At 44.7% G+C, this 27,956-nt stretch overlaps 1 protein-coding gene across 2 annotated transcripts; it reads left to right on the plus strand.

The window, feature by feature from the left end:
• The first annotated feature begins 69 nt into the window (after positions 1-69).
• CCDC65 (coiled-coil domain containing 65) lies at positions 70-27,845 on the plus strand. Of its 2 annotated transcripts, XM_045463140.1 has the most exons (9): positions 70-124; positions 5,189-5,249; positions 17,682-17,849; positions 23,745-23,914; positions 24,599-24,737; positions 25,673-25,870; positions 26,066-26,284; positions 27,180-27,332; positions 27,447-27,845. In XM_045463140.1, the coding sequence occupies exons 4-9, from the start codon at positions 23,874-23,876 to the stop codon at positions 27,762-27,764; spliced, it is 1,068 nt and encodes a 355-aa protein (XP_045319096.1). In that variant the 5' UTR covers positions 70-124; positions 5,189-5,249; positions 17,682-17,849; positions 23,745-23,873; the 3' UTR covers positions 27,765-27,845. The 2 variants fall into 2 exon arrangements, with proteins under 2 accessions (XP_045319096.1, XP_045319095.1); XM_045463139.1 differs by lacking the exons at positions 70-124; positions 5,189-5,249 and adding an exon at positions 16,502-16,855.
• The last annotated feature ends 111 nt before the right edge of the window (positions 27,846-27,956 follow it).

A 27,956-nucleotide genomic window follows, 5' to 3' on the forward strand; every position in this document is an offset into this window, starting at 1 on the left:
AAGCACCACTCTTCTCATCTGTAAATGTAAAATAAAAATAACAGCAGCACTTACTTAACAGGGGTCTTGCAAGAATCCGATGCGGGGACGCATATACAACACACAAAACAGTGCTCAGCACATGGTGAGTACTCAAAAATATTGTTATTGTTGTACATGCTGGCATTGCACACGTATCGGGACTTGTCATTTGTGTCTCTCTAGCTAAACTGGCAGCCCTTCAGTAATAATACCCTAATACTTTACAGTTTGCAAAGTGCTTTTACACACGTTCTCTCAGTTGTCCCACCTCAGTCCTGAAAAATAGAGATTAGCCTCCCCACTTGGCAGACAAAGATGCAGATTCAGAGTTTAAGCCTGTCCAAAGGCTCAGCTCTCACCTGATGCTAAAACTCAGGGTTCTGTAAAGCCTGAGCGCTCTGCCCTATTCATTCATCTCCCTTCTGTGTACCTCTGTGCCCAGCACTGCGCCACGGAAAGTCAGTATCTCATTGTTCAGTGACATCGATCCTGGAGCAGGAGTCTCAGGGAAGAGCTAATCCTGAAGTGTAGGCATTGAGTTTGACCATGAAGGAGGCAGAAAAGTCTCAATTGAATCTGTAATTTAAAACATTCCCACAGAAGGGGAGTGACTGCTAATGGTTTGGGGTTCTTTTGGGGCTGGTGAAAATGTTCCAAAATTGATTGTGGTGATGATTGCACAACTCTGTGAATGTACTAAAAACCATTCGAATCGCACACTTTGAAGTGGTGGAATTGTACGGCATGTGAATTACATCTCAATAAAGCCCATATTTTTTAAATTCCCACAAATCAAATACCAGGCCCAGAGGTGGCCCTAAGGAAGTCCACCACATATTTAAGGAAAAAATAATGCCAATTGAATACAAATTCCTCCAAATAATAGAGAGAAAGGCTACTTCCTCCAACTCATTTTATAAGGCAAGCATAACCTAGATACCAAAACTGATAAAGACATTTTAAGACAGGGAAATTAGATTCATGATCACAGATGCAAAGTTCTAGAAGCAAAGTCTAGACTATAAACAAATACTATCTAACCATTTACAAAAAGGATGATTTATCATGATGTTCACCTCAGCAAAAGATTAAGTTATTTTAACATCTGAAAAGCAGTGTAGTTCACTGTATGCACCAAACATTGAGAAAAATGAAATAATTTTGTCCACATATATGGACACTCGATTTGTGACAAAGGGGACAGTGCAGAGCAATAGAGGCAGAAAAGTGTTGGGTAAAATTCAACATCCAATCATGATTTAAAACAGTCAAATCTAGGGGCACTCAGTCAGTTAAGCATCTGACTCTTGGTTTCGGCTCAGGTCAGTTCATGAGATGGAGCCCCGGGAAGGGCTTTGCACTGACAGCACGGGGCCTGCTTGGGATTCTCTCTCTCACCCTCTCTCTGCTCCTCCCCTGTGCATGTCTGTGCATACACATGCGCACACAATCTCTCTCTCTCTCAAAATAAATAAACTTAAAAAAAAATAAAACAGTCAAACCTAATAAACTAAGGAATTAGTGAAAACTTTCTTAATTTGATACAGAATAACTTCAAAAATCCCCATGACTAAACATCACACACACTTAGCAGTGAAATGCTGAAACTTTTCCCTTTGAGATCAACAACAAAATGCTCCCTATTATTTTTCTATTCAATTTTGTTTAACATTGTCCTGGAGGTCTTAACTAATGCAGGAGAGGGGGGGAAAAGGAACAAAGGATTCAAGGAAAAGAAGAAATAAACTTGTCATTATTCACAAATGATATAATTGTGATACAGAAAATCGAGAGAAATCTGTAAATAAATTATAAGAATTAAGAGGGCAGTTAAGCAATATTGCAAAATACAAGATCGATTTTCAAAAATAAATGTTTCATGTAAATCAATATGTCAGCAACAAGCAGAAAAAGTAAGTTATAAAATATACCGTTCACATTTGTTTTTTTTTTAAATTTTTTTTTTCAACGTTTATTTATTTTGGGACAGAGAGAGACAGAGCATGAACGGGGGAGGGGCAGAGAGAGAGGGAGACACAGAATCGGAAGCAGGCTCCAGGCTCTGAGCCATCAGCCCAGAGCCCGACGCGGGGCTCGAACTCACGGACCGCGAGATCGTGACCTGGCTGAAGTCGGACGCTTAACCGACTGCACCACCCAGGCGCCCCTATACCGTTCACATTTGAATAAAAAAAATATCTAAGAATAATACTAACAAAATATGTTGAATACCTCTAATAGGAAACCTATATCATATTAAGGGAGATTAGGGGCACCTGGGTGGCTCAGCCAGTTAAACATCTGACTCTTGATTTCAGCTCAGGTCATGATCTCAAGGTTGTGGGATCAAGCCCTGCATTGGGCTCTGTGCTGACAGTACAGAGCGTGCTTGGGATTCTCTCTCTCTCCCTCTCTCTCTGCCCGTCCCCTGTTTGCACACGAATGAACGCGTGTGCACACACTCTCTCAAAAATAAATGAATAACCTTAAAAAATTTTTTTAATCTTTATTTATTTTTGAAAGAGAGAGACAGAGTGAGAGCAGGGGAGGAACAGAGAGAGAGGGAGACACAGAATCCGAAGCAGGCTCCAGGCTCCAAGCTGTCAGCACAGAGCCTGACACGGGGCTCGAACTCACGAGCCGTGAGATCATGACCTGAGCTGAAGTCGGACACTTAACCTACTGAGCCACCCAGGTGCCGCTGAATAAAATTTTTTTTTTTTTTTTTTTTTTTTTAAACCAACGTTTATTTATTTTTGGGACAGAGAGAGACAGAGCATGAACGGGGGAGGGGCAGAGATTATCAGGCCAAAGAAGGTCAAAAGATACATATTTCCAAGTTCTAAGTAAGTTCTGGGGATGTAATGTACAGCATGATGACTATAATTAATACCATATTACATATTTAAAAGTTGTTGAGGGGCGCCTGGGTGGCGCAGTCGGTTAAGCGTCCGACTTCAGCCAGGTCACGATCTCGCGGTCCGTGAGTTCGAGCCCCGCGTCAGGCTCTGGGCTGATGGCTCAGAGCCTGGAGCCTGTTTCCGATTCTGTCTCCCTCTCTCTCTGCCCCTCCCCCGTTCATGCTCTGTCTCTCTCTGTCCCAAAAATAAATAAACGTTGAAAAAAAAAATTTAAAAAAAAGAGAGAAATTAAAGAAGACCTAAATAAATGGAGAGATATACCATGAACATGGGTTGGAAGACAGTATTATAAAATGGCAATTCTCCCCCAACTTATCTAGAGATTCACTGCAATCCCCCATAAAATCCCAACAGGGTTTTTTAAGAACGGAAGCTAACAAGCTGATTTATACATTTATAGAGAGATTCAAAGGGCCAAGAATAACGGACACACTCTTCAAGAAGAAGATGTGAGTCTTTGGTCTAGCATATATAAAGACTTATAATAAAGCTATAAGGATTAAGACAATGTGATACTGGTACAAGAACAGAGAAACTGGCCAACAAAATAGAATGAATAACTGAAACACAAACCCACATGTATATGTACCTTTGGTTTATGACAAAGGGGATAGTGAAGAGTGGTGAGGAAATATCCCCAAGGCTTATATAACATTACAATATACAAAAATCAACTGGGGGTGGCTGGCTGGCTCAGTCGGTGGAGCATAGGACTCTTGATTTCAGGGTTGTGAGTTTGAAGCCCATGTTGGACATAGAGATTACTCAAAAATAAAACCTTAAAATTTTTTTAATTAAAAAATCAACTTCAGGTGAATCATAGATATAAATGTAAAGGCAGAGCAATAAAGCCTCTAGAAAATAACGCAGGAAACTATTCTCATGATGTTAGAATAGGCAAAGACATCTTAAACAGTATACAAAAGGAAACAGTAAGCCTATGGAAGAAGACTGACACATTTGCCTACACTAAATTTTTTAAATATTCCATGGGTTATACAAGCAAAACATAATTAAAAGGCGAAAAGGAAAAGGGTTAATAATATAGTATGTGAATTAAGTTTTATAAAAAAGAAAGTGCACTGAGAGATGTATAGAACTGTTGAATCACTATATTGTACACCCAAAACTATTATATAACATGGTATGTTAATTACATTTGAATGAAAAAAAAAAAAGGAAAAGAAAGTGAAAAGTTAAGCTGCAAAGTAGGAGAACAAATCTGGAACACATAGACTGACAAGCGACCTACACTCAGCCCATAAAATGAAGTATCACAAATCAATAAGACAAAGACATAAAACCTAATACAAAAATGAGCAAGAAATTCAAATAGATACACCACAAAATAGGAAGCCCAAATGGCAAATAAACCTTGGAGAGGGTGTTTGACTTCATTAATCATCAAGAAAATACACACCCACTGACAACACTCAAAGTAAAAAGTCTGAAAATATCAAGTGGTGGGGAGGACGTGAAGCCACAAGGGTTCTCATACACTGCGGGTAGGGGTGTGAACTAACACAGACGCTTTGGAGAACAGCTCAGTTCTATTCTGATAAAGTTTAAGATTTGCATAGTCTGGGGGCGCCTGGGCGGCTCAGTTGGTTGAGTGACCGACTTCAACTCGGTTCATGATCTAGCAGTTCGTGAGTTCGAGCCCCGTGTTGGGCTCTGTGCTGACAGCTCAGAGCCTGGAGCCTGCTTCGGATTCTATGTCTCCCCCTCTCTCTGCCCCTCCCCTGCTCATGCTCTGTGTGTGTGTCTCTCTCTCTCAATAATAAATACACGTTAAAAAAAAAAAAAAAAGATTGCATAGTCTGTGAACTGGTACTTGTACACACCCATAGAAATACATGCACACATGCCCCCGAGGAACAAGTACAAGAATTTTCACTGCCCCATTTTTCCTGATAGCGCTAAACTGGAAACAATGGAAATGTCCACTGGCAGAATAGAAGTAATATACAAGTAATACAAGCTTATTGATTTTACTTACATACATTTCAATAAAAGGCAATGCCAGGGGTGCCTGGGTGGCTCAGTTGGTTGAGTGTCCGACTTCGGCTCAGGTCATGATCTCGCAGTTCGTGAGTTCGAGCCCAGTGTCGGGCTCTGTGCTGACAGCTCAGAGCCTGGAGCCTGCTTCCCATTCTGTGTCTCCCTCTCTCTCTGCCCCTCCCCTGCTCGCATTCTGTCCCTCTCTCAAAAATAAATAAACATTTAAAAAAAAATTTTTTTTAAAGGCAATACCAAACTGCAGTTTGTTGACCACAGATCCTGGGACTTCTCAGCCTCCATAATCACGTGAGTCAATTTCCTATAATAAATCTATCTATCTATCTATCTATCTATCTATCTATCTAATCAATCTATCTCTTATTGGTTCTGTTTCTCTGGAGAACCCTGACTAATACAGATTTTGGTCAGTACTGGGAGTGGTTCTAGATAAACAGAACTTTAAAGTTTATTTATTTATATTGGGAGGGAGAGAGAGATGGGGGGGGCAGAGAGAGAGAGAGAATCCCAAGGAAGTTCCACACCGTCAGCGTAGAGCCTGACTTGGGCCTCGAACCCATGAACTATGATATCATGACCTGAGCCAAAAATCAAGAATTGGACATTTAACTGACTGAGCCACCCAGGTGCCCCTAGATAAACAGAACTTTAAAACTGAGGGACACCTGGGTGGCTCAGTTGGTTAAGCGTCCAACTTTGCCTCAGGTCATGATCTCACAGATGGTGAGTCCAAGCCCCACGTTGGGCTCTGTGCTGACAGCTCAGAGTCTGGAGCCTGCTTTGGATTCTGTGTCTCCATCCCTCTCTGCCCCTCCCCCACTCATGCTCTGTCTCTGTCTCTCTCTCTCTCTCAAAAAAAAAAAAAAAAAAAAAAAAAAAGATGAGTTTTCTGGTGGACACCTGGGTGGTTCAGTCAGTTAAGCAAGCGCCCAATTCTTGATTTCCGCTCAGGTCAGCTTGGGACCTCCTATTCTCTCTCCTATTCTCCTATTCTCTCTCTATTCAGCTCTCCTATTCTCTCCGCCCCTACCACTCTGTCTCTCTGTCTCCCTCTCTCTCAAAATAAATAAACAAACTTTTTTTTTTTTTTTAAAGATGAGTTTTCTGAACTGGTTCTGGGTTTTCTGGAACTGACTCTATAATCTGATTAGATATAAAGACACTAATAATTCTATTTCCAGTAGTAGAGAGAGCACTGATTGTCCATGGCATGATCTGGCGACAGAGATATGCAAAATATCACCATTGGATATTCCTATTTATTTATTTATTTATTTATTTATTTTGAGAGAGTCCTGTGCAAGCAGGGAAAGGGCAGAGAAAGAAGGAGAGAGAGAATCCCAAGCAGGCTCTATGCTGTTAGCACGGAGCCCTGTTGAGGGCTTGATCTTACGACTGTGAGATCATGACCTGAGCCAAAGTCAGATGCTTAACGACGGAGCCACTCAGGCGCCCCCACCTTGGCTGTTCTTTTTTTTTTTTTTTAAGGTTTATTTTATTTTTGAGAGACAGAGAGAGAGTGTAAATGGGAGAGGGGCAGAGAGAGGGAGACACAGAATCAGAAGCAGGCTCCAGGCTCTGAGCTATCAGCACGGAGCCTGACGCGGGGCTCGAACTCAAGAACTGTGAGATCATGACCTGAGCCAAAGTTGGACGCTTAACCGACTGAGCCAGCCAGGCGCCCCTGGATATTCTTAATCAGCCACTTATAAGAAGCAAGGACGTGGGTGATTGTGTATATGCTACTCTAACATTTTTGGCAAATTAACAAGAACAATGAAATTAGCTTCTTATTCCTATTGTTACTGTATGAAATGAGGAAAGAAAAGGAAGAGTTTAGAGATTCAAATTCCAAACTCAAGTGCCACATAAGTGACCTCAAAGGTACTTATGTGTGTCCTCAAAGAGACCTATGTCTTCCAGCTGCCAGGTGGACATTGCTGAAACTCAAACCCAGAATCTCATCCTGCTGAACTACCACACAAGTCGAAATCCCAGCCTCACAGGGTGTCTGCTGTTAAAGCAAGGGCATTGGTTTAGGAAGGAATGGGATCTTAAAAGTTGGAGTGGGGATGGCTTCCCTACCCCCATCTGAGTTAATTAACCTCGCATTGCCTGAGGAAATAGTAATGGCCTCCCCTGAGGTAGTGGCCATGCAAGACAAGGTCTATCCTCCTCAGGACCCACACCCACAACCCCTCTCTGCTTTAGATTTATAACTAGACTCAAGTCCCAGCAGGCCCCTAAAGGTGAGGTACAAAGTGTGACCTATGAGGAGGTATATTATACTCCAAAAGAACTACTTGGCTGTTCTAACTTAGCTGACAGAAATTTAGAGAACATGTGTGAAATGGATAGTAAGGGTGTGGGATGATGATGGAAGGAACATAAAATCTGACCTAGCTGAACTTGTTGATATGAGCTCATTAAGCACAGATTCTGCTGCTGCTTCTTTTTTTTTTTTTTTTTTTAATTTTTTTTTTCAACGTTTATTTATTTTTGGGACAGAGAGAGACAGAGCATGAACAGGGGAGGGGCAGAGAGAGAGGGAGACACAGAATCGGAAACAGGCTCCAGGCTCTGAGCCATCAGCCCAGAGCCTGACGCGGGGCTCGAACTCACGGACCGCGAGATCGTGACCTGGCTGAAGTCGGACGCTTAACCGACTGCGCCACCCAGGCGCCCCTTCTTTTTTTTTTTTAAAGTAGGCTTCATGCCCCGTGCAGGGCCCAGTGAACTCACCACCCTGAGATCAAGACCTGAGCTAAGATCAAGAGTAGGACACTTAACCAACTGAGCCATTCAGGCGCCCCTCAGCTTCTGCATTTAATGTTGCACCCTAGCGGGTTAGACAGGATTTTAACAGTGTGATTTGTTGCCTGAAACATGGACCAAAAGGTGACCCACACTGAGCAAGTTGGAAATGCCAGACCTGCCTTGGTTTAAGGTAGAGGAAGGGATTCAAAGGGTTAGGGGAACTGGGATGTCATTTAAGATCTACTCACACACACTGGGAGGTTTCAGATGGAAAACAAAAAACAAAAAAACAAAAACCAACCTGTGAGGAGAGCTTTGTGATTGTTCTTCTCTGTCTGTAAGACCAGACCTTACGGAGGGCACTGCAGTCTCTGAATTGGTAAAACTAAATGCAAAGGGAGTAATTGGATCCTGGGGTGGCAGGAGCCAGGTGGTTGCACTCAACCACCCAAAAGCAAGGTGGGAGTAGTTACCATAATGAACAGCAGAGTCAAACCAGAAATTAGAACAGTCTGACCTGGGGTGCTTTGCTGGCTCAGTTGGAAAAGCATGTAAATCTTGATGTCAGGATTGTGAGTTCAAACCCCATGTTGGGTGTAGAGATTACTAAATAATTTAATAGGGCCGCCTGGCTGGCTCAGTTGGTAAAGCATGCGACTTTTGATCTTGGGGTTGTGTACGGACTACTTGAAAATAAAATCAATCGGGACCTGGGTGGCTCAGTCAGTTAAGCACCTGACTTGAGCTCAGGTTATGGTTTCACGGTTCATGAGTTTGAGCCCTGCATCTGGTGAGCTCAAGGCCTACTCTGGGTGAGCTTGAGCCCCAGTTCTCTCTCTCTCCCTCTCTCTCTGCTTCTCATGGGATTCTCTCTCTCTCTCTCTCTCTCTCTCTGCCCCTTGCTCACTTGTGCTCTCTCTCAAAAAACAAAAAATAAGTAAAATCAAATCAACCAATCAACTTAAAAAAAAAACCCACAACAGTCTGACTTACAAAGAATTATTGCATTGGCCAGTCGATCATGGTGAGATATAAGAGAGATAGATGAGAAGCCTAATAAATTCTCATATAAACAGAAAAGTTCTAGGTCAAGAGAACAAAATTCTAAGCTGAATCATAAAAATAGACTTTCCAGACTTGAGCCAGTTTACAGACCGGTACCCCCTGAATGAAGGGGAAGGTGGATCCTCCCTCAAGAAGAGTACATTGCTGGGGTGCCTGGGTGGCTCAGTCGGTTGAGCATCCGACTTCAGCTCAGGTCGTGATCTCAGGGTCCGTGAGTTCGAGCCCCGCATCGGGCTCTGGGCTGATGGCTCAGAGCCTGGAGCCTGCTTCCAGTTCTGTGTCTCTCTCTCTCTCTCTGCCCCTCCCCTGTTCATGCTCTGTCTCTCTCTGTCTCAAAAATAAATAAAAAACGTTAAAAAAAAATTTTTTTAAAAAAAAGAAGAGTACACTGCCCAAAATGCATACGGTTAATCTTTCTCCTATCCTTCCCTCCCCAAACCAATGGCCTTTTATCAGGGTAACTGTGCACTGGGGGAAAGGAAGCCATCAGGGACTACTGGCCACTGGCTGTGAACTGAAACTAATTCCAGGAGATCCAAAATGTCACTGTGGCCCACCAGTCGGAGTAGGAGCTTATGGAGGTCAGGTAATCACGGAGTTTTAGCTCAGGTCTGTCTCACCGTGGGCCAGTGGGCCCTTGAATCCGTCTTATGGCTAATTTCCCAGTTCTGGTTACGTAACTGGAATAGATGCACCCAGCGGCTGCCGGAATCCCCACACTGGTTCCCTGACCTAGGAGTGGAGGGATAGACCAAGTGGAAGTGACTACACCTGCCTCTTCCTAGGAAAATCATAAACTAAAAGCAATCCCTGGAGGGATTGCAGAAATTAGTGCCATCAAGGACTTGAAAGATGCAGGGGTGGTGATTCCTACCACATTCCTACCACATTCAACTCATCCATTTGGTTTGTGCAGAAGACAAATGGATCTTGGAGAAGGACAGTGCATTATCACAAGCTTAACTGGTACCTGGTGTGCAGCTGTTGATCTGGCAAATGCGTTTTTCTCCATCCTTATCATTAAGGACCACGAGAAGTCATTTGCTTTCAGCTGGCAAGGCCAGCAATGCGCCTTCTCTGTCTTACCTCTGGGGTATATCAACTCTCCAGCCCTATATCATAATTTACTTCACAGAATCTTGATCACCTTTTGTCGGAAAAGACAATCTCATGCCGGCGGTCTTTCCACCCCTGTTTGGCCACATAAGAATGGATCTTGGGCCAGAATCTCTTTCTTTTTTTAAATGTTTGTTTACTTATTTTGAGAGAAAGAGAAATAGAGAGTGAGCAGGGGAGGGGCAGAGAGAGAGGGAGGCAGAGGAGCCCCACGTGGGGCTCGAACTCATGAACTGTGAGATCATAACCTGAGCTGAAATCAACAGTTGGATGTTTGGGGCACCTGGGTGGCTCAGCCGGTTGAGCGTCCAACTTTGGCTCAAGTCATGATCTTATGGTTCATGAGTTCGAGCCCCGCATCAGGCTCTCTGCTGTCAGTGCAGAGCCCACTTCAGATCCTCTGTCCCCCTCTCTCTGCCCTTCTCCCCCTTGCTCTTTCTTCCTCAAAAATAAAGAAACGTTGAAAAAAGAGAGAGAGTTGGATGCTTAACTGACTGAGCCACCCAGGCGCCCCTGGGACATTTCTTACTAAGAGATAAAGAGCCCACACAGCCTGTACTGGGCTTATCACCTTGTGTGAAAATATCTTTGCATGTTTCATGCTCAATGTGTACTCCTTTGGTCTGCTTAAGTGTGAGCATCGATAGCTCTCAGGCATGCCCCTGGCTATTTCAGGCTCCATGGGTGAGGGGGAGATGTCCTTCTACTGTGCACCAGAGGGGTGCATGTCGGTCAATTGCCCTGCATTGGCTGCCAGGAGGCACCTGCTGGCCATGGGGGACCAATGCCCCATAAAGCTGAATGAAGCTGATCTTGTTCTATCTCTTCTCTGTGCAAATAAAGCGTTGTTTCATCCAGTGCTTGACTGCATTGTGTCTTCCTGGTTGACTCTGACACCCAGATGCAGTGGGCAGAAGTGTTTGGATTTCTGCCAGTTGACTGCACTATGACGATCTTTGCTATCCTCCATGTAGCTGGAGCCTTCCCTTAACACTGGTAACTAGTGCATGAGGTTCTGCTTAACAACTGTCCCTTCCGCAAGATAGCACACGCTTGTCTTTTACATTGGGGACATTATGCGGATTGGTTCTAGTGAGCAAGAAGTAGCAATTACTGTAGACTTAATGGTGAGACATTGGTATGTCAGAGGGTGGTAAATGCATCCGACCAAAGTTCACGGTCCTGCTAGCTCAGTGAGATTTCTGGGGGTCTAATGGTGCAGGGCATGCTGAGCTAGCCCTTTGAGGTGAAGGGTAGCTTATTGCATCTGGCCCCTTCCATAATTAAAAAGAGGCACAACATCTTCCTGGGCCTCTTTGAATTTTGGAGGCAACATATTCCCCATTTGGTTGTGTTATTCTGGCCCATTTACCAAGTGACCTGAAAAGCTGCTGATTTTGAACGGGGCCCAGAACAGGAGAGGGCTGTGCCCCAGCCAGCCTGCCGCGCAAGCCGCTCTGCCACTTGTGTCACGTGATCTAGTAGATTTCAGGTGCTTGAAGTAGCAGCGTCAGGCAAGGACGCTGTTCAAAGACTTTGTCAGACCCCTCTAGGTGAACTGCGGCACAGGCCCTCAGGATTTTGGAGCAAAGCCTTGCCATCCTCCACGGATAACTACTCTTCTTTTTCAAAACAGCTCTTGGCTTGCTGCTGGGCCTCCGTAGGGACTGAGTGCTTAACAAAGGACCAAGTTACTTTGCCACCTGAGCTGTCCATCATGAACCGGGTGTTGTCTGACCTACCAAGCCATGATGTTGGGCAAGCAAAACAGCATTCCATCAGCACGTGAAATTGGAATAGACGCGACTGGGTCCAAACAGGCCCTGGTGTCATAAGTGAGTCACGTGCAGAAGTGGCCCAAATGCCATGGTTCCCCACTACCTTTTCTCTTCCCTCAGGTGCAGTCCCCTCTGATCACTTGACAGAGGCAGAAAAAACTCAGGCCTGGTTTCTAGATGATTCTGCACATATGCAGGCACCACCCAAAAGTGAACAGCTACAGTAGAACAGCCACTTTCAGGGCCATCCCTGAAGGACAATGGTGAAGGGAAGTCCCCCCAGTGGGCAGAACTTTGAGCAGTGTACCTAGTTGTTCACTTTGCCTGGAAGGAGAAATGGCCAAATGTGTGATTAGACACTGATACACAGGCTATGGCCAAGGTTTAGCTGGATCGTCAGGGACTTGGAAGACACACGACTGGAAAATAGGTGACAAGGAAATTTGAGAAGGTATGTGGATAGACTTCTCTAAATGAGCAAAAAAACAAAATAAAACAAAACAAAACAAAAACCCAAAAAACCCCATGAAGATATTGTGTCTCATGTGAATGATTACCAAGGGTAACCTCAGCAGAAGAAGATTTTAATAAGTGGATAGGGTGATGCATACTGTGGATACCAGTAAGCGTTTTTTCCCACCCACTCCTGTCATCACCCAATAGGCTCATGAACAAATTGGGCTCATGAACATGGTGGCAAGGAAGGAAGTTACGCATAGGCTCGGCAACATGGACTTTCACGCACTAAGGCCAACCTGGCTATGGCAATCTCCTAGCGCTCAATCTGCCAGCAGCAAAGACCAGCACTGGGCCTCTGACATAGTATCATTCCCTTGGCTGAATGGGTTGATTACACTGGACCACTTCCATCATGGAGGGGGCAGTGTTCTGTTCTTACTGGAATATTTACTCTGGATACAGATTTGCCTTCTCTGCATGCAATGTTTCTTACCAAAACTATCATTCATAGGCCTACAGACTGCCTTATCCACTGTCATGGTATTCCCAACACAGCATTGCGTCTGATCAGGGAAGTTGCTTCATAGCAAATGAAGCGTGGCAATGGGTATGCTGGTGGAATTCACTGGTCTTCCCATGTTCCCTACCATCCTGAAGCAGCTGGTTTGACAGAAGACTCAGTTACAGTCCCAGCTACGTGGCAATACCTTGCAGAGCTGGGGCGACATTCTCCAGAAGGCTGTAAGTGCTCTGAATCAGCACCCAATATATGGTGCTATTTCTCCAGTAGCCAGGATTCACAGGTCCAGGAATCAAGGGGTGGAAATGGGAGTGGCACCAATCCCTATTATCCACTAACAATTTTTTTTGCCTTTGTTGCTGCAACCTTATGTGCTGCTGGCCTAGAGGTCTTAGCTCCAATGGAGGAATACTTCCACCAGGTGACACAATAATGATTCCATTGAACCGGAAGTTGAGACTGTCATCCAGCCACTTAGGACTCCTATCCGTCTGAATCAAAAAGCAAAGAAGGGAGTCACTGTGCTGGCTGGGACTGATCCTGACTACCAAGGGGGAAATTGAACTACTGCTCCACAATGGAGGTAAGGAAAAGAATGTCTGGGATACAGGAGATCCCTCAGAGTGTCTCTTAGTATTACTATGCCCCACGATTGGGTCAGTGGAAAACTATAACAGCCCAATTCGGGCGGGACTACCAATGGCCCAGACCTTTCAGGAATGAGAGTTTGAGAACAATGACCAGTGGAGGGGCCTGCTGAAGGCAAACAGAATACAGAATGGATAGTGGAAGAAGATAGCTGTAAATTGACACCTACAACCACATGACCAGTTACAGAAATGCAATTTCTGTAATTACAGAACTGTAATTGTCATAACAGTTTCTCCCTGTTTTGCTATGAATACATGGGTGTATAAAAATAAAATCTTGGGGCGCCTGGGTGGCTCAGTCGGTTGAGCAGCCGACTTCGGCTCAGGTCATGATCTCACGGTCTGTGAGTTCGAGCCCCGCGTCGGGCTCTGTGCTGACTGCTCAGAGCCTGGAGCCTGTTTCAGATTCTGTGTCTCCCTCTCTCTCTGCCCCTCCCCCGTTCATGCTCTCTCTCTCTGTCTCAAAAAGAAATAAACATTAAAAAAATTTTTTTTAATAAAATAAAATAAAATAAAATAAATAAAAATAAAATCTTTGGGGGCACCTGGGTGGCTCAGTCAGTTAAGCCTCCAACTCTTAATTTTGGCTGGCTGGGGTCATGATCTCACAGTGGTGGGATCCAGCCCCTGCCTCCCCCATGCCGCCACACGCATCAGGCCAGACTGACAGCATTGAGTCTGCTTGGGATTCTCTCTCTCTCCCTCTCTCTCTCTGCCCCTCCCCAGCTTGCGTGGGTGTGCTCTCATTCTCTCAAAATAAATAAGTAAGCATTAAAAAAATATTTAAAAATGGGGCGCCATGGCTCAGTCAGTTAAGCGTCCTACTTCAGCTCAGGTCATGAACTCGTGGTTTGTGGGTTCGAGCCCTGCGTTGGGCTCTGCGCTGACAGCTCAGAGCCTGGAGCCTGCTTCAGATTCTGTGTCTCCCTCTCTCTCTGTTCCACCCCCCCCCCCCCGCTCACACGCTCTCTCTCTGTCCCTCAAAAATAAATAAAGATTAAAAAAAATTTTTTTAATATTTAAGAATACGGAGCACCTGGTGACTCAGTTGGTTGAGCATCTGATTCTTGGTTTTGGCTCAGGTCATGATCTTGCGGTTTTGTGAGTTTGAGCCTTGCATTGGGCTTGGGCTTTCACACTGACCGTGTGCAGAGCCTGCTTGGGATTCTCTCTCTCCCCTCTCTCTCTGCCCCTTCCCCACTCACACTCTCTCTGTCTCACTCAAAATAAATAAACTTAAAAAAAAAAAAGAAAAAATATTTAAAAATACAAATGAATAAAATATCTTTGTTTTCTTTCCTATCGCCTTATCATGTAACATAAGATGTATTGACCTTATATCATTGTATTTAAAGATTATATCTTGTTATTATCTTTACTTGGAGATTAAATATGGTTTAAGGACATGTGAATAGAGAATAGGTAGACTTGTGATGCTTAATTTTATATGTAAACTTGACTGAGCCACAAGATATCCAGACATTTGGTCAAACATTATTCTGGGTATATCTGTGAAGGTATGTATTTCCGGATGAGATTAACATTTGAATCAGTAGACTGTGTAAAGAAAGGAGATTGCCCTCTCTACTGGGGGTGGGTCTCATCCAAACAGTTGAAGGCCTGAACAGAAAAAAAAAATGGCTGAGCTAGATGGAACTCCTCCTGCTTGACTGCTGAACTAGAACACAGGTCTTTTCTGGCCTTTGGACTCAGACTGAAACATCAGATGTATGTACACACACACACACACACACACACACACACACACACACCCTATTGATTCTGTTTCTCTGGAGAATTCTAATAAAAGCATTATATCTCACGTTTGAAACAACTTTATTGAGGCACATTTTGCATATTAAATAATTCACCCATTCAAGTATACAATTCAATGATTAAAAAAAATTTTTTAATGTTTATTTATTTTTGAGAGAAACAGAGCACAAGTGGGGGAGAGGCAGAGAGAGATGGAGATACAGAATTGGAAGCAGGCTTGAGGCTCTGAGCTGTCAGCACAGAGCCCGACCTGGGGTTTCAAACTCCTAAACCATGAGATCATGACCTGAGCAGAAGTCAGACATTTAACCAACTGAGCCACTCAGGCACCCCAGCAATTCAATGATTTTTTAAACCAAATTTATCAAGTTGTCCAACATAAATCAATGTTATTTAATTTTTTTTAAATTAGGTTTTTTGTTTTTGTTTTTGTTTTTTTTTAGAGAGAAGGAGAGAGAGCACAGAGGGAAGGGGCAAGGGCGGGGTGGTGGATGGGGCAAGAGAGAGCACTCAAGCAGGCTCCACAGTCAGCACAGAGCCCATCATGGGTCTTGATCCCACAATCCTGGGATCATGACCTGAGCTAAAACCAAGAGTTGGGCACTCAACTGACTGAGCCACCCAGCCACCCCCTACATGAGTCAATTTCGGAACATTTTCATCAACCCAATATGATCTCTCATGCAGATTTAATATTAATCTCCCCTCTCCCTCCTCCAAGCAATTTGTAGCCTACTTTCTGATGTTCTAGCTTTGCCTTTTCTGGATATTTCATATAATTGGAAACTTACAATATGTAGTCTCTTATGTCTGGCCCCTTTTCACTGAGCATGTTTTTGTAGTTCATCCACATGGTAGTATGCATCCGTAATTTGTTTATTTTTATTGTTGAATAGTATTCCATTGTATGAAAAGAGCATATTTTGTCTATCATTCACATGTCAGTGGACATTTGGGTTATTTCCGATTGGGTTATTATGAGTATTGCTGCTAAGAACATTTCTGTGCAAGTCTTTGTGTGGATACATTCCCACTTCTCTTAGATTTATAGGTAAGAGTGAAATTGCTAGATCACACAGTAAATTTATGTTTAACATTTTAAGAAATTGCCAAACCGTTTTCCAACGCGGCTGCACTGTTTTACATCCCTACCAGCAATGTACAAGGGTCTCTCCACATTCTCTCCAAAATGTGTTATTATCTGTATGCTAAAATATGGCCATTCTATGAAAAACAACCCCCCCCCCCCCCCGCCACCCAAGGTTTTAAAAGGCTTAAAAACGTTCGGTGAGGAGGCTACGGCTTTTGATAAGTAAAACAACCATCTCTCAAAAACTGACCGCGGTCCTCCAGCCAGCAGACGGCGCTCCAAGCCAGGGTCCCTACTCCTAGCCTTTCACAACGCCATCTTAGTGACAGCCCCGTTGCTAGGAAACGGATATGCGTCTTTTGGCTACAGATCCCAGCCTCACCAAGATCCCAGGCGCTCTCTCTCTTGCGGAAAGACGGAGATCTAAGGTCCCCGCTACCATGCAGGGGTAGTTCAGAAGGCCCTGTCCTGGGGTACTTTCCTCCTACCTCCTATAAAGCTCTCCAAAGCAGACCGAGGATCGTTGCTTAGACACGGTCCCCCTCCCAGCTATGTCTAAGAAAGGGAAAAAGGCCAAGATGCCCCTGTCGGATGAGGAGCAGCTGCTTCTGTTTCAGCAGAAGTTGCTGGCAGAGGAGGAGATGGCCAAGAAGAAAGAGAGGCTCCTGAGCCAGTTCTTGAAGGTGATGGCTTCATGCATTACTCTCTGCCCAACCCCACCCACTCCCTACACCAGCCCTGTTGCCTTGATCCTCTCGTTGCGGCAGCCTTATTTTCATGCTGGCCTACTCTCCTCCGGAAACCTTGAGACCCAAATATACTTAGATTTCTGGCAACATTGTTGGGGAAGGAACCAGTTCTTTGTGAAGTACAGAGGGGTCAAATGGTAAGGAGGTTAATGGCACAACTGAGCCCCAGACCAGGACAGTAGGTGCTATTAGCTGTCCGAGCTTGTCTGAAATTCTGATATACTCCCCGGAGATATGTCATTACAAACAACATCCTGCTTTGATGTCTTCACCTGAAGGAAATTCACCCTTGCCCTCCCTAAAGTGCCACCAGGCTGTTCCTGTCTTACTTCAGACTATCCCCAAAACGAGAATGGGAATTCCCTGAGTATTAGTCATCAGGAAATTTGGTCCCTCAGAAAAAGACAAAGGGTAAGGTGTCGGTTGACAAACTGTGATCTTGTTTGTTTTTTCAAAGTTTATTTATTTTTGGTGGGGGGGGGGGAGGGAGGTTGAGTGGGGGAGGGACAGAGAGAACAAGAGGGAGACAGAGAATCCCAAGCAGGTTCCGAGCTCCACCATGAGCCCTATTCAGGGATCCAACCCATGAACCATGAGATGACCTGAGCCGAAATTAAGAGTCAGATGCTTAACCGACTGAGTCACCCAGGCGCCCCTTTTTAATTAATTAATTAATTAATTAAAAAGTAATCTTGTTCATTTTACTGTAACAGGGCTTTAGGCCCTGACCTCCTGGGGGTGTATTTATTCCTTCACACAGGACAAGCTGGCCAAGGAGGAGCACAACAGTGCTCTGAACCTTTACAAGATTAACACACAGTGGAGAACTGTCCTTAGGGAAGTCAAGACCAGAGAGCTACATAAGGACATTGAGATCCTCAGCCAAACGTTTGAACGAGTGGTGGACTGCAAGGACAGTGTCATCAAGGTAGGCACTCTTTCCAAGGAAACACTTGAACCTGGCTGCCCTGACCTCTTAATACAATGGGCCTACTGAATTCATTTGTCCATCTTTTATTTTAACAGTTTTTTAAATTTTTATTTATTTGGAGAGAGAGGGGGGGAGAGAATCCCAAGCCGACTCCTCACTGTCAGTGCAGAGCCCAGCCCAGAACCCCATCTCACCAACCATGATCCTTGTGAGATCGTGACCTGAGCTGATATCCAGAATCAGTTGCTTAACCGACTGAGCCACCCAGGCCCCCCCATTTATTTATCAGTCTTAAAGCCCTTACAAGATGCAGGCCGTGATGAAGCCGGCTATTGGTAATACCAGTTTTCACTGAAGTGAAAAATAGAACACTGGGCTGTCATCCCTCTTCCCACCCCCTCAGCATAGCCATTTTCCTTGGTTATCTACTGCCTAAAACCAGCACTATACAATATTAGAGTTGTAAGGCACAGCAGACATCACCCAATGACTTAAACTTAGCCCCGTGTCTTCATTTCAATGTGAGAAGCCTCAATTCCAGAGAAGGGAACTGACTTGCCCAAGGTGACACAGCTAGTCAGTGAGAGAGCTGGAACCAGAACATGAGTTTCTTGATTCCCACTCCAGTGCTTTATTTAACCGAATTCTGTTGGGCCTCTTTGATTCAAGTTCAATGGCCTTGGATGAGATTGAGATCCCCATGGGTAAGAGTAGTTCTGGATCTCTAAGCAACTCAATCAACCATCCTTATGTTCTTGGACGATTCTTGAGTTGAGTCCATATCATCTTTTTTCTCTTTAATTTTATTTCTTTATTTTTGAGAGAGAGAAAGACAACATCTGCATTGAGCGAGTGGGGTAGGGGCAGAGGGAGAGGGAGAGAGAGTCCCAAGCAGGCTCCATGCTGTCAGCAGAGAGCCCCACAGGGGGCTCGAACCCACAAACCGTGCGATCATGACCTCAGCCAAAATCAAGAATCAGACATTTAACCGACTGAGCCACCCAGGCGCCCCACATACCATCCTTTTTTCTAAGGGATTTTGCTATATCCCTTCTTTTATCCTATTTTTAACCTCTGTTTACTGACTCTTACTTAGACTTTTCTATCTGAAAACAACAACAGAAATCCCACATAAGAGCAAAATATACATTGTCAGCCTGGCATGCCCCCTCTTGCAAACACACATCTCCCCTTCACAGCCTAACTCTTGGGGGAAAAAAAGATTGGTAGGCCTGGGCAAGCTTCAAGCGATACATATTAGGAGTCTCCAGATTTATAAAAACCATTATACATTAGAATTCCTCACCCCACCAGTTATACCTTATAGCCTTCTTTTAAATGTTTATTTATTTTTCAGGGTGGGGAGGGGAAGAGAGAGGGGGACAGAAGATCTGAAGCAGGCTCTGTGCTGACAGCAGAGAGCCCATGCAGGGCTCAAACTCGTGAACCGCGAGATCATGACCTGAACCAAAGTCAGACACTTAACTGACTGAGCCACCCAGGCGCCCCCACCTTATGGCTTTTTACGTGACTTCTTCCGACACTTACTGGGAGTTATCAAATACCTGCTGAGAGGAGAACCAGCAGGGTTCATTTAGGGATGCTGAGCAGTGGCCAGGCTCCCCCTTCCACCAATTAGCTTCCAGCTTTGTAGCAAACGATTACAGTCCTTGACTTAGGTAAATCACATATTGCTAATATTACGCACCTTCAGGGTCATTCCTGAATAACCGAACCTACACATGTTAAATGTGCAAATGTTAGTGATCCTCACCTGCTATCTCCACTTCACTTCTCATTTATCCGTCATCCCACATCTGATTTCCATCCTTCCCTAGGAAGCTGCTCTTGTAAAGACTACCAGGCCCAAATCATGGCCAATGTTCATCATTTCGTCATCACTTAACCTGACTTCTCTGTGGCGCTGATACTCTTGGTCATGCCTTCCTTCTTGAAACTCCCCTTTGGTTTCCATGACACCATTTTCTCATGGTTTCTCTCCTGCTTCTGGGATATATACATCCAGTTCCCTTGGTGAGTTTATCTTCCTCTCTCCATCTCCTGAACTTGAGCATCTCCCAGGTTTCTGAGTCTGGCCATCTCACCCTTTAACCGGGTATCTAGGGTCTAGACAGTCGTACACAACACCCTGGTTTTAAATACCGCTTTTATGTCAGCGACTTCCTGGTCTGTAACACCAGTCTGGATTTCTTTCATGAATTCCACATCCTTCTATTCAAGATTCCTAGATATCCATTCCTGGCTGTTGCATTGTCCTCACAACTGAACTAAGGAGTTCCCCCTTCCCTGGGCAGGCCCAGAGCAATTTTTCCACAATCTGGCCTTCCTTACTCTCTATTCAGGTGGTCCCTGCCATTCACCAGACCACTCAACAGAGAAATCCGGGAATCATCCTAGGGTTTGCCTCCATCCCTGACTTCTTTCACTAAGTTTTGTATAAATCTGCTGCTGAAGTACTTTTCAAAGCCATATCCTGCTCTCCTTCTCCCCTGTCCTGCTGCAGTTCAGACCTGGCACTTTCTCTCATATGGACTGTTGCACTAGGCCCCTATCTTCCAGCCTTTCATGCCCAGCCACCTCCAGGTGACTGTCTACACAACTACCAGGATTATCTTTTTATTTATTTATTTTTTAATGTTCATTTATTTTTGGGAAAGAGAGCACAAGTGAGGGACGGGCAGAGATAGGGGGACAGAGGATCTGAAGCGGGCTCTGCGCTGACAGCAGTGAACCTGATGTGGGGATCGAACTCACGAACTGCAAGATCATAACCTGAGCCAAAGTCTGACGCTCAACCAACTGAGCTGCCCAGGTGCCCCGGGATTATCTTTTTGAAACAAAAATCCGATCCCGGTACTCCACTGCTTAAATTTTAGTGGCTTCTTTCTTCCACAGAAAAAAATCCAAACTCCAGGGAAAAAAACATCAAAGCCCTACATGTTCTGGCCTCTGCCTGTACCTTTCTTTGTTTCTTACCTGTGATTTTGCACATGCTGTTCCCTCTATTTGGAATTCTCTTTTCCCCATCTCTTCGGTCTTCCTGGCAAACTCTCACTCCTCCTTCAGGAGTGATACAAATGACATGTGTCCTGTGAAGCCTCCCCCTGTGCTCTTAGACACAGGCACTCAGCCTTTTATATCCCACTGTCACAGGTACATCATCGACCTCATAGCAATTTCCATGTTACACTGTAATTTTCTGTTTATATAACACCTTTCCTACTACACGACTGCGAGCTTCTTTGGGGGCAATATGCATGTCTTTTCATCCCTGAATCCTTGGCCTCCAGCACGGTGCCAGTACATGACAGGTTCAGTAATCATCTGTTGAGTGAGTGAAGAGGCCTCCATTATCAGCACCTATTCCATAAGATCCTTTCTCATCCCAAACATACAAGGTAAGAGCCAGCTTTGTATAGAGCTTATTACAATGCATGGCTCAAGGTGCCTGGATCATGTGGGCACTTACTAAATCCTTTTCGTGTTTCATTCACTTTAATTGTAATTTGTTTTACTTTTTCGAATACGCATTTCACTCATTATTCAAAATTCAAAAGATAAAGTGAAAGAGAGAAAAGTCCCCTCCCACCAGTGACTTCCAGCCACCTAGTGCCTTAATCATTTTAATTTCATGAGTAAACCTTTTTTTTTTTTTTATGTTTATTTTTGACAGAGAGAGAGGGGGAGGGAGGGGCAGAGAGAGAGGGAGACACAGAATCTGAAGCAGGCTCCAGGCTCTGAGCTGTCAGCACGGAGCCCAGCGTGGGGCTCAAACTCACGAACCACAAGATCGTGACCCGAGCTGAAGTCAGATGCTTACCGAATGAGCCACCCAGGCGCCCCACGAGTAAACATTTTTTTTTTTGTACAAATTATAGTCCTACATCCTGTTTTGCCCCTTTTTCACTGAGCAATATATCCCAGGGACTATTCCACATTAGTCCATAAAGAGCTTCTCTCTCTTTTTTCTTAAAACAACTGCATAGTGGGGCACCTGGGTGGCTCAGTCGGTTGAGCGTCCGACTTCAGCTCGGGTGATGATCTCACAGTCTGTGAGTTCGAGCCCCGCATCGGGCTCTGTGCTGACAGCTCAGAGCCTGGGACCTGTTTCAGATTCTGTGTCTCCCTCTCTCTCTGACCCTCCCCCGTTCATGCTCTGTCTCCCTCTGCCTCAAAAATAAATAAAACGTTAAAAAAAAAATTAAAAAAAAAAATTAAAAAATAAAAAAACAACTGCATAGTATTCTGTATTATAGTGTAACATGTTACTTTGTTTTCTGTATTTCCTGTATCTTGTCATTAGATCTAGTTTAGAGGTGTTGTATTCTTCCATCCAGGAAGCACATGCATCTGGTAATCTCTTCTTGTGATTTTTTAAAAATGGTTATTTGAGAGAGAGAGAGCGCACGCGCATGTGAGCGGAGGGGCAGAGAGAGAGAATCCCAAACAGACTTGCACTGTCAGTGCAGAGCCCAACGCAGGGCTCGATCTCACGAACCGTGACCTGAGCCAAAATCAAGAGTCGGGTGCTCGATGGACTGAGCCACCCAGGCGCCCCTCTTTTTGTGAAGTTAGCATTTGTTGTTTCTCTCTTAATTCACTGGGGGTTACAAAATGCTGATTTTCTAATAATGTCATTCCTTTTTCATTTATTAGCTTGAATACTTCTATAAAGAGATACCTCGGTCATTTACCATTCAGTGACCAAGAGGTACCGCTTATATAATAAAGGTAGCATAAATGCTTAATTCTTTCTCTGCCCTTTAAACGCCATTAAAAAAATTAAAAAAGGAATGGGTTGTCTGGTATCCTCCAAAGGTAACCATTTTTTAAAGTATGCTTATGAATTCATAATCAAAGATAATTGGTATCTTTTCAGTTCATCATAGTTTTTATCCTTATTGATGCTCACACTGTCCCCTTTCTCGTCAGTGGAAGTGTTCCAGCTATCTATTACTACATAACAAACCACTCCTAAATCAGTGACTTAGAACAATTTCTTTTATTATTTCTCACGATCCGTCGACTTCGTTCACCCAGGTGGTTCCTGCTCGGTATCTCCCCTACAGTTTTCAGTCAGATGTCGGTTGGGGCTACAATCTTCTGAAGGCTGGACTGGGCTGGATGTCTAAGGTGGCTGGCGGTTGATTCAGAGAGTCAGCTGGGAGCTCAGCTGAAATGCTGACCAGAATGCCTTAACGTGGCCCCTTCCCGGGCACTGCCCTTCTCACAACGTGATGGCCGGGTCCCTGGAGGGAGTGTCCCAAGAACAAGCATTCCAAGGGGCAGGAAGCAGAAGCTGCCAGGCCATGTAAGGGCTATGCCTGGAACTGGCGCAGTGTCATTTCCACCATGTACTCATGGTCCAAGTAGTGACGGTGTCTGTCCAAATTCAAGGAGATGGAAGAAGATAATACCTCCTGCTGGAGGAGTGGCAAGGTCACATTGCAGATTGTAGGATAGGAGATATTGCTGTGCGCATCTTTAGAAGACGTCCTCTGCCACAGGGAGCCACTTCTGTCGGGCTCCTGAATCCCTTTGACATGGCCCTATTGGTCGTCCATAGCTGCTTTGCTATGTTGTATGATAAGATACCCTTGGTTCTACTTGTTTGTCTTCTGTCTCACATCTTGGAGCCTCACTGTAAATGTCTGTTGTCCCTAGGACACTGGCAGGCTACCTGGGGTTCCCGGATGTCACTCTTACTTTCTATTCATGAGTGGGAGAACAGCACCCTTGGCGCCAAAGAGCTGGCATCAGGAGCTAGGGGAAAATGCCGTTCGTGCCATCCAGCTGACCAGCTGAATACATTTTTATTTTCTCCCACGGATGCCATTCAGCCAAAATGGTAACTCCCTGTTTCCTACCCAGTCTTTAGCCACGGACCTGTCAGAAGCCGAGGAGCAGTACGCCCATGCCCTGCGCAGCCACCTGCACAGCATCGATCAGCTTTTAGCCCTGCAGAGAAGCCGGCTCAACCTCCTAGAGGAAAGTTACAACATGGAGCTGGAGGCCCTAACCAAAGAGTTTGAGACAGAAAGGTATGGGGGCCTAAGAGGACTGAGGGATTGAGTCCAGGAGAGTATGCAGAGCCTGTGTCAAGGAGCTATCTATAAGTCAGCACCGTGGAGCATCCCACCTTGCTTATGATATGACCCCAGCAGAGAAGATCCTGAGTCCCTTCTTTTTCTTTTTTTCTTTTTTTTTTTTTTAAGTAGGTTTCACCCCCAGTGCGGAGCCCAGCGTGGGGCTTGAACTCACAACCCTGAGATCAAGACCTGAGCTGAGATCAAGAGTCAGACAGTTAGCCAACTGAGCCACCTAGGTGCCCCTCTCCTGAGTTCCTTCTAAACTAACACGTGTTTAAGCTTGTGGATTTAGCTTCCCTACAGCCATGCCAGGTCCCTATCTGTAACACCCTCACCACCTACTTTCAGCTATCAAGATCCAACCCATCTGGTAGGGATCAGGGATGGGATGGAGACTTCTCACTGAAATCTTTTGTACTTTTTCACTTGTTGTATCATATAAATGGACTGCCTGCTCAAAAACCAAAACAGTCTTATTCATTCTTTCTGATCCTAAAAAGAATAGGGCCCACCCTCTCTCTGTTTACCTAGGAATTTATACTATTTGTACAGTTTTATCACATACTGCTTTGAGTTGTCATTATTGGTCCATATGCTTTATCCCTCAGTGCAAGGACAGTGTCTTGTCTCCCACAGGAAGACAATTATTGACCAGCATGAAAAAGAGATTCGTTACCTACAAGATGTCTTCATGGCCATGGAGCAGAACTATATAGATTCTGAGTATGAAAGTAAGCTGGAGTTCCAGAGCATGTGGGATGATCTCAAAAACAAGGTATGGAGGGAGAGCAGCTGGGCAAGAGCTGGGAGAGAAGGGAGAAAATATGCTCAAGGCCACTGGAGCTCGTAGAGACCCCTAATCAACACAGTCAACAGACAAATCACAGGGGTGATCTGTGAAAGAAACTGAGGCCCAAAGAAGTAAAATGACCCACCAAAGTTATGCTGCTGCTTTGTGGTACAGCCAGGAGGAGAATCCAGTTCTGCCCTTGGCCCCAAAGTGCTTTCCACCATCCTGGAGGCTACAAAGTTAGCTATCCTGCAGACCTGGGTTTGGGCATGGGGTTCTTTGTTTTTATTTTGCCCCACAATGTTTTGTAAATTAAAAAAAAAAAAAAAGTTTTTTAATGTTTATTTGAGAGAGAGAGAGAGAGAGAGAGAGACAGTGTGTGAGTCAGGGAGGGGCAGAGAGAGAGGGAGACACAAAATCCAAAGCAGGCTCCAGGCTCTGAGCTATCAGCACAGAGCCCGATGCGGGGCTTGGACCCACAAGCCACAAGATCATGACATGAGCTGAAGTCGGACACTCAACTGACTGAGCCACCCAGGTGCCCCTTGTAAATTTTAAAATAAGCTTCCTACATTTAAAAATTGAAAGGTTTCACATAAAAATCCTAAATTTAGCTTGCCTTGAGAAAAGATCTGGTAACACTGGGCCACGTTTCCAAATGGGGACATTCATGTGAAGCCGAGCAGATAGGCCACTACTCCCAACCCCCCGTGGAGCATTTCCTCTCTGGTTCACCACAGGCCTCATCTAGCATACAGCACATATTTATAACATCTGCCTGGTCTTTGTAGGCATTTTCATTGGCGACCTCTGCACCCTACTATGTTACAAACAGTTGAAGAGGATGAGGTTGCTGGAGGCAGTAAAAGGGCACTAATAGGGTAATTCCAAGCACTGGCTATTTTGGCACCACTTCCTAGAATTTAGAAGAGAAGCATTTTCTAAGACTGCACCTGGAGAATACAGTAGAAGATCTGTGGAAAAGGTTCCAGGATGCACTCAAGAATTATACTGATGCCACAGAGGATCAAAAGATTGCCTTTGAGACTCTGAAAGTGAAAGATGAAAGAAGCTCCAAAGAGATTGAAGCACAGATGAAAAAAATACAGAAATTACAGGTTAGTGCAGCCAACTGGAAATACTCACTGCTTTCACTGCTCCGTTATCCCCTATTCATCCCCCAATTTCTACTGGACCCCTGGCTGGGGAAAGATGATATCCCCGGATTTCAGTCCCCAGATGGTCCTTTTGCCTGTCTCATTGAAGACCTTCAGCCAGGCAAGAGTTTACTCTAATCTATTCTGTTCCTCCAGGACTCCATAATTATTTTAAGAGGCAAGATCACGGTGCACAGCCATGAGAATGAAGACCGGAACCAGTACATTCGTAAGGACAAGGAGCTGGTCCTTGCACAACTGCGAAAACTTAAGGCCCAAAGGAGTCACGCCCGGGAAATATCACAGGAAAACTTGGTCAAACTTACTTTGGAAAGTAATGCCACCCTCAAGGCCCTGAGAAAGATTGTTGATAAGGTAACGAAGGGGAAAGGGCAGTCAAAACAAAACCAAGAAACTTGGCTCCTGCGAAGTGAAACGGGTTTGAGAAAGGTAGAGGGCTTTCTCCTGCTTCCTGCCTGAGTACCTTTTTTATTCCATGTTTCCTCCCCTCTCACATTTTATTTTACCTTATTTTATTTTTAAAGCTTATTTATTTATTTTGACAGAGACACAGAGAGAGCACAAGCAGGGGAGGGGCAGAGGAGGGTGGAGAACAGGGGGTCCAAAGCAGGTTCTGTGCTGACAGTCCAATGTGGGGCTCAAACCCATGAACCACGAGGTCATGACCGGACCCAAAGTCAGAAACTTAAGCAACTGAGCCACCCAGGTGCCCCCCCTCACATTTTAAGTTAAATGAATTAAGGGGTGCCTGGGTGGCTCAGTTAGTCAAGCGTCCGACTCTTAATTTCGGCTCACGTCATGATCTCACAGTCAGGAGATTGAGCCCCACACTGGGCTCATGCTGGGCATGGAACCTGATTAAGATTCTTTCTTTCCCTCTCCCTCTGGCCCTCCACTGCTTGCTCTCTCTCTCTCTCTCTCAAAAAAAAAAAAAAAAAATACATATATATGTGTATATATATATATATATATACACACACACACACATATATATACACACATATTTATGTACACACACACACACACACACACACACACACACACATATGTGTATATGTGTGTATATATTCCAAGTATATAAATACTTGTAATAGTGCTTGGCACCTAGTGAAGAGCCTGTTAGATGTATTTATTACTCTCATGTCACATTTGGATGAATACTTCCCTGGGTTCAAGCAGGGGAACCAACTCCACTATTTCCCCTCCCCACCCCCTTTCCTAATAAAAGTTCTCTTCATGCTTCCGATAGGGTGAAAAGATCCTGAAACTTGCTGAAATATGTAGGAAATTTGAAACAGAGGAAGAAAAAGTGCTACCTTTCTATTCATCAGTATTGACTCCCAAGGAGCAGGCGGAGATAGAAGAAATTTACCGAGAGGAGCTTACTGAGGAGCTCTCAAAGGTAAAGTTCCTAGGGCCCCAGAGGCCATCACCCAAGGTTGGAGACGATGGGCCACTGGGCTACATTTGCTAATGGGCCCCACCACATACCTTGTCCCTTTAACTCAACTCCCAGGTGATCGTGAACTATACAGGGATGGAGAATTTCTGGAAAAGGTACAACAAAGTGAAACTGGAACAACTGAGCCTCCAGCAGAGACGCGCCCAGTTGTTAGAAATCAACGGCAAGTTGCGAGAGATGTTGAAGCAGTACTTGGATGGCATCTCGGTGAGTGATGAAGTGCTGAGCCAGCTCAACCCACTCTTTATCGTCAACCATCGAAGCAACTTACCCCAGCCGTTGTCCACACCGACCACCCAGCCAGGTGACAAGCAACCTCCAACCACTTACAACATCATTGAGGCAGCCCACGTGATCTCCCATATCCTGTGATACAAGGAGTAAATCTCTTTTCAAATCCCAAATGATTTTTTGAGAGACCCGAGGACTTTGCTATTAAAATTTTCCATGGGGTTTGTGAGCTCTTTATATTTTCCCCATATTGAACAGAGCAGTCTAACTGGAAGACACTAGGAATACAGTGGCCCCACAGAGTGGAGCTAATAGCTAGGCAAATATCAGAGG

This window comes from Leopardus geoffroyi, chromosome B4 (assembly GCF_018350155.1).
Source record: "Leopardus geoffroyi isolate Oge1 chromosome B4, O.geoffroyi_Oge1_pat1.0, whole genome shotgun sequence".
Classification (NCBI taxonomy): domain Eukaryota; kingdom Metazoa; phylum Chordata; class Mammalia; order Carnivora; family Felidae; genus Leopardus; species Leopardus geoffroyi.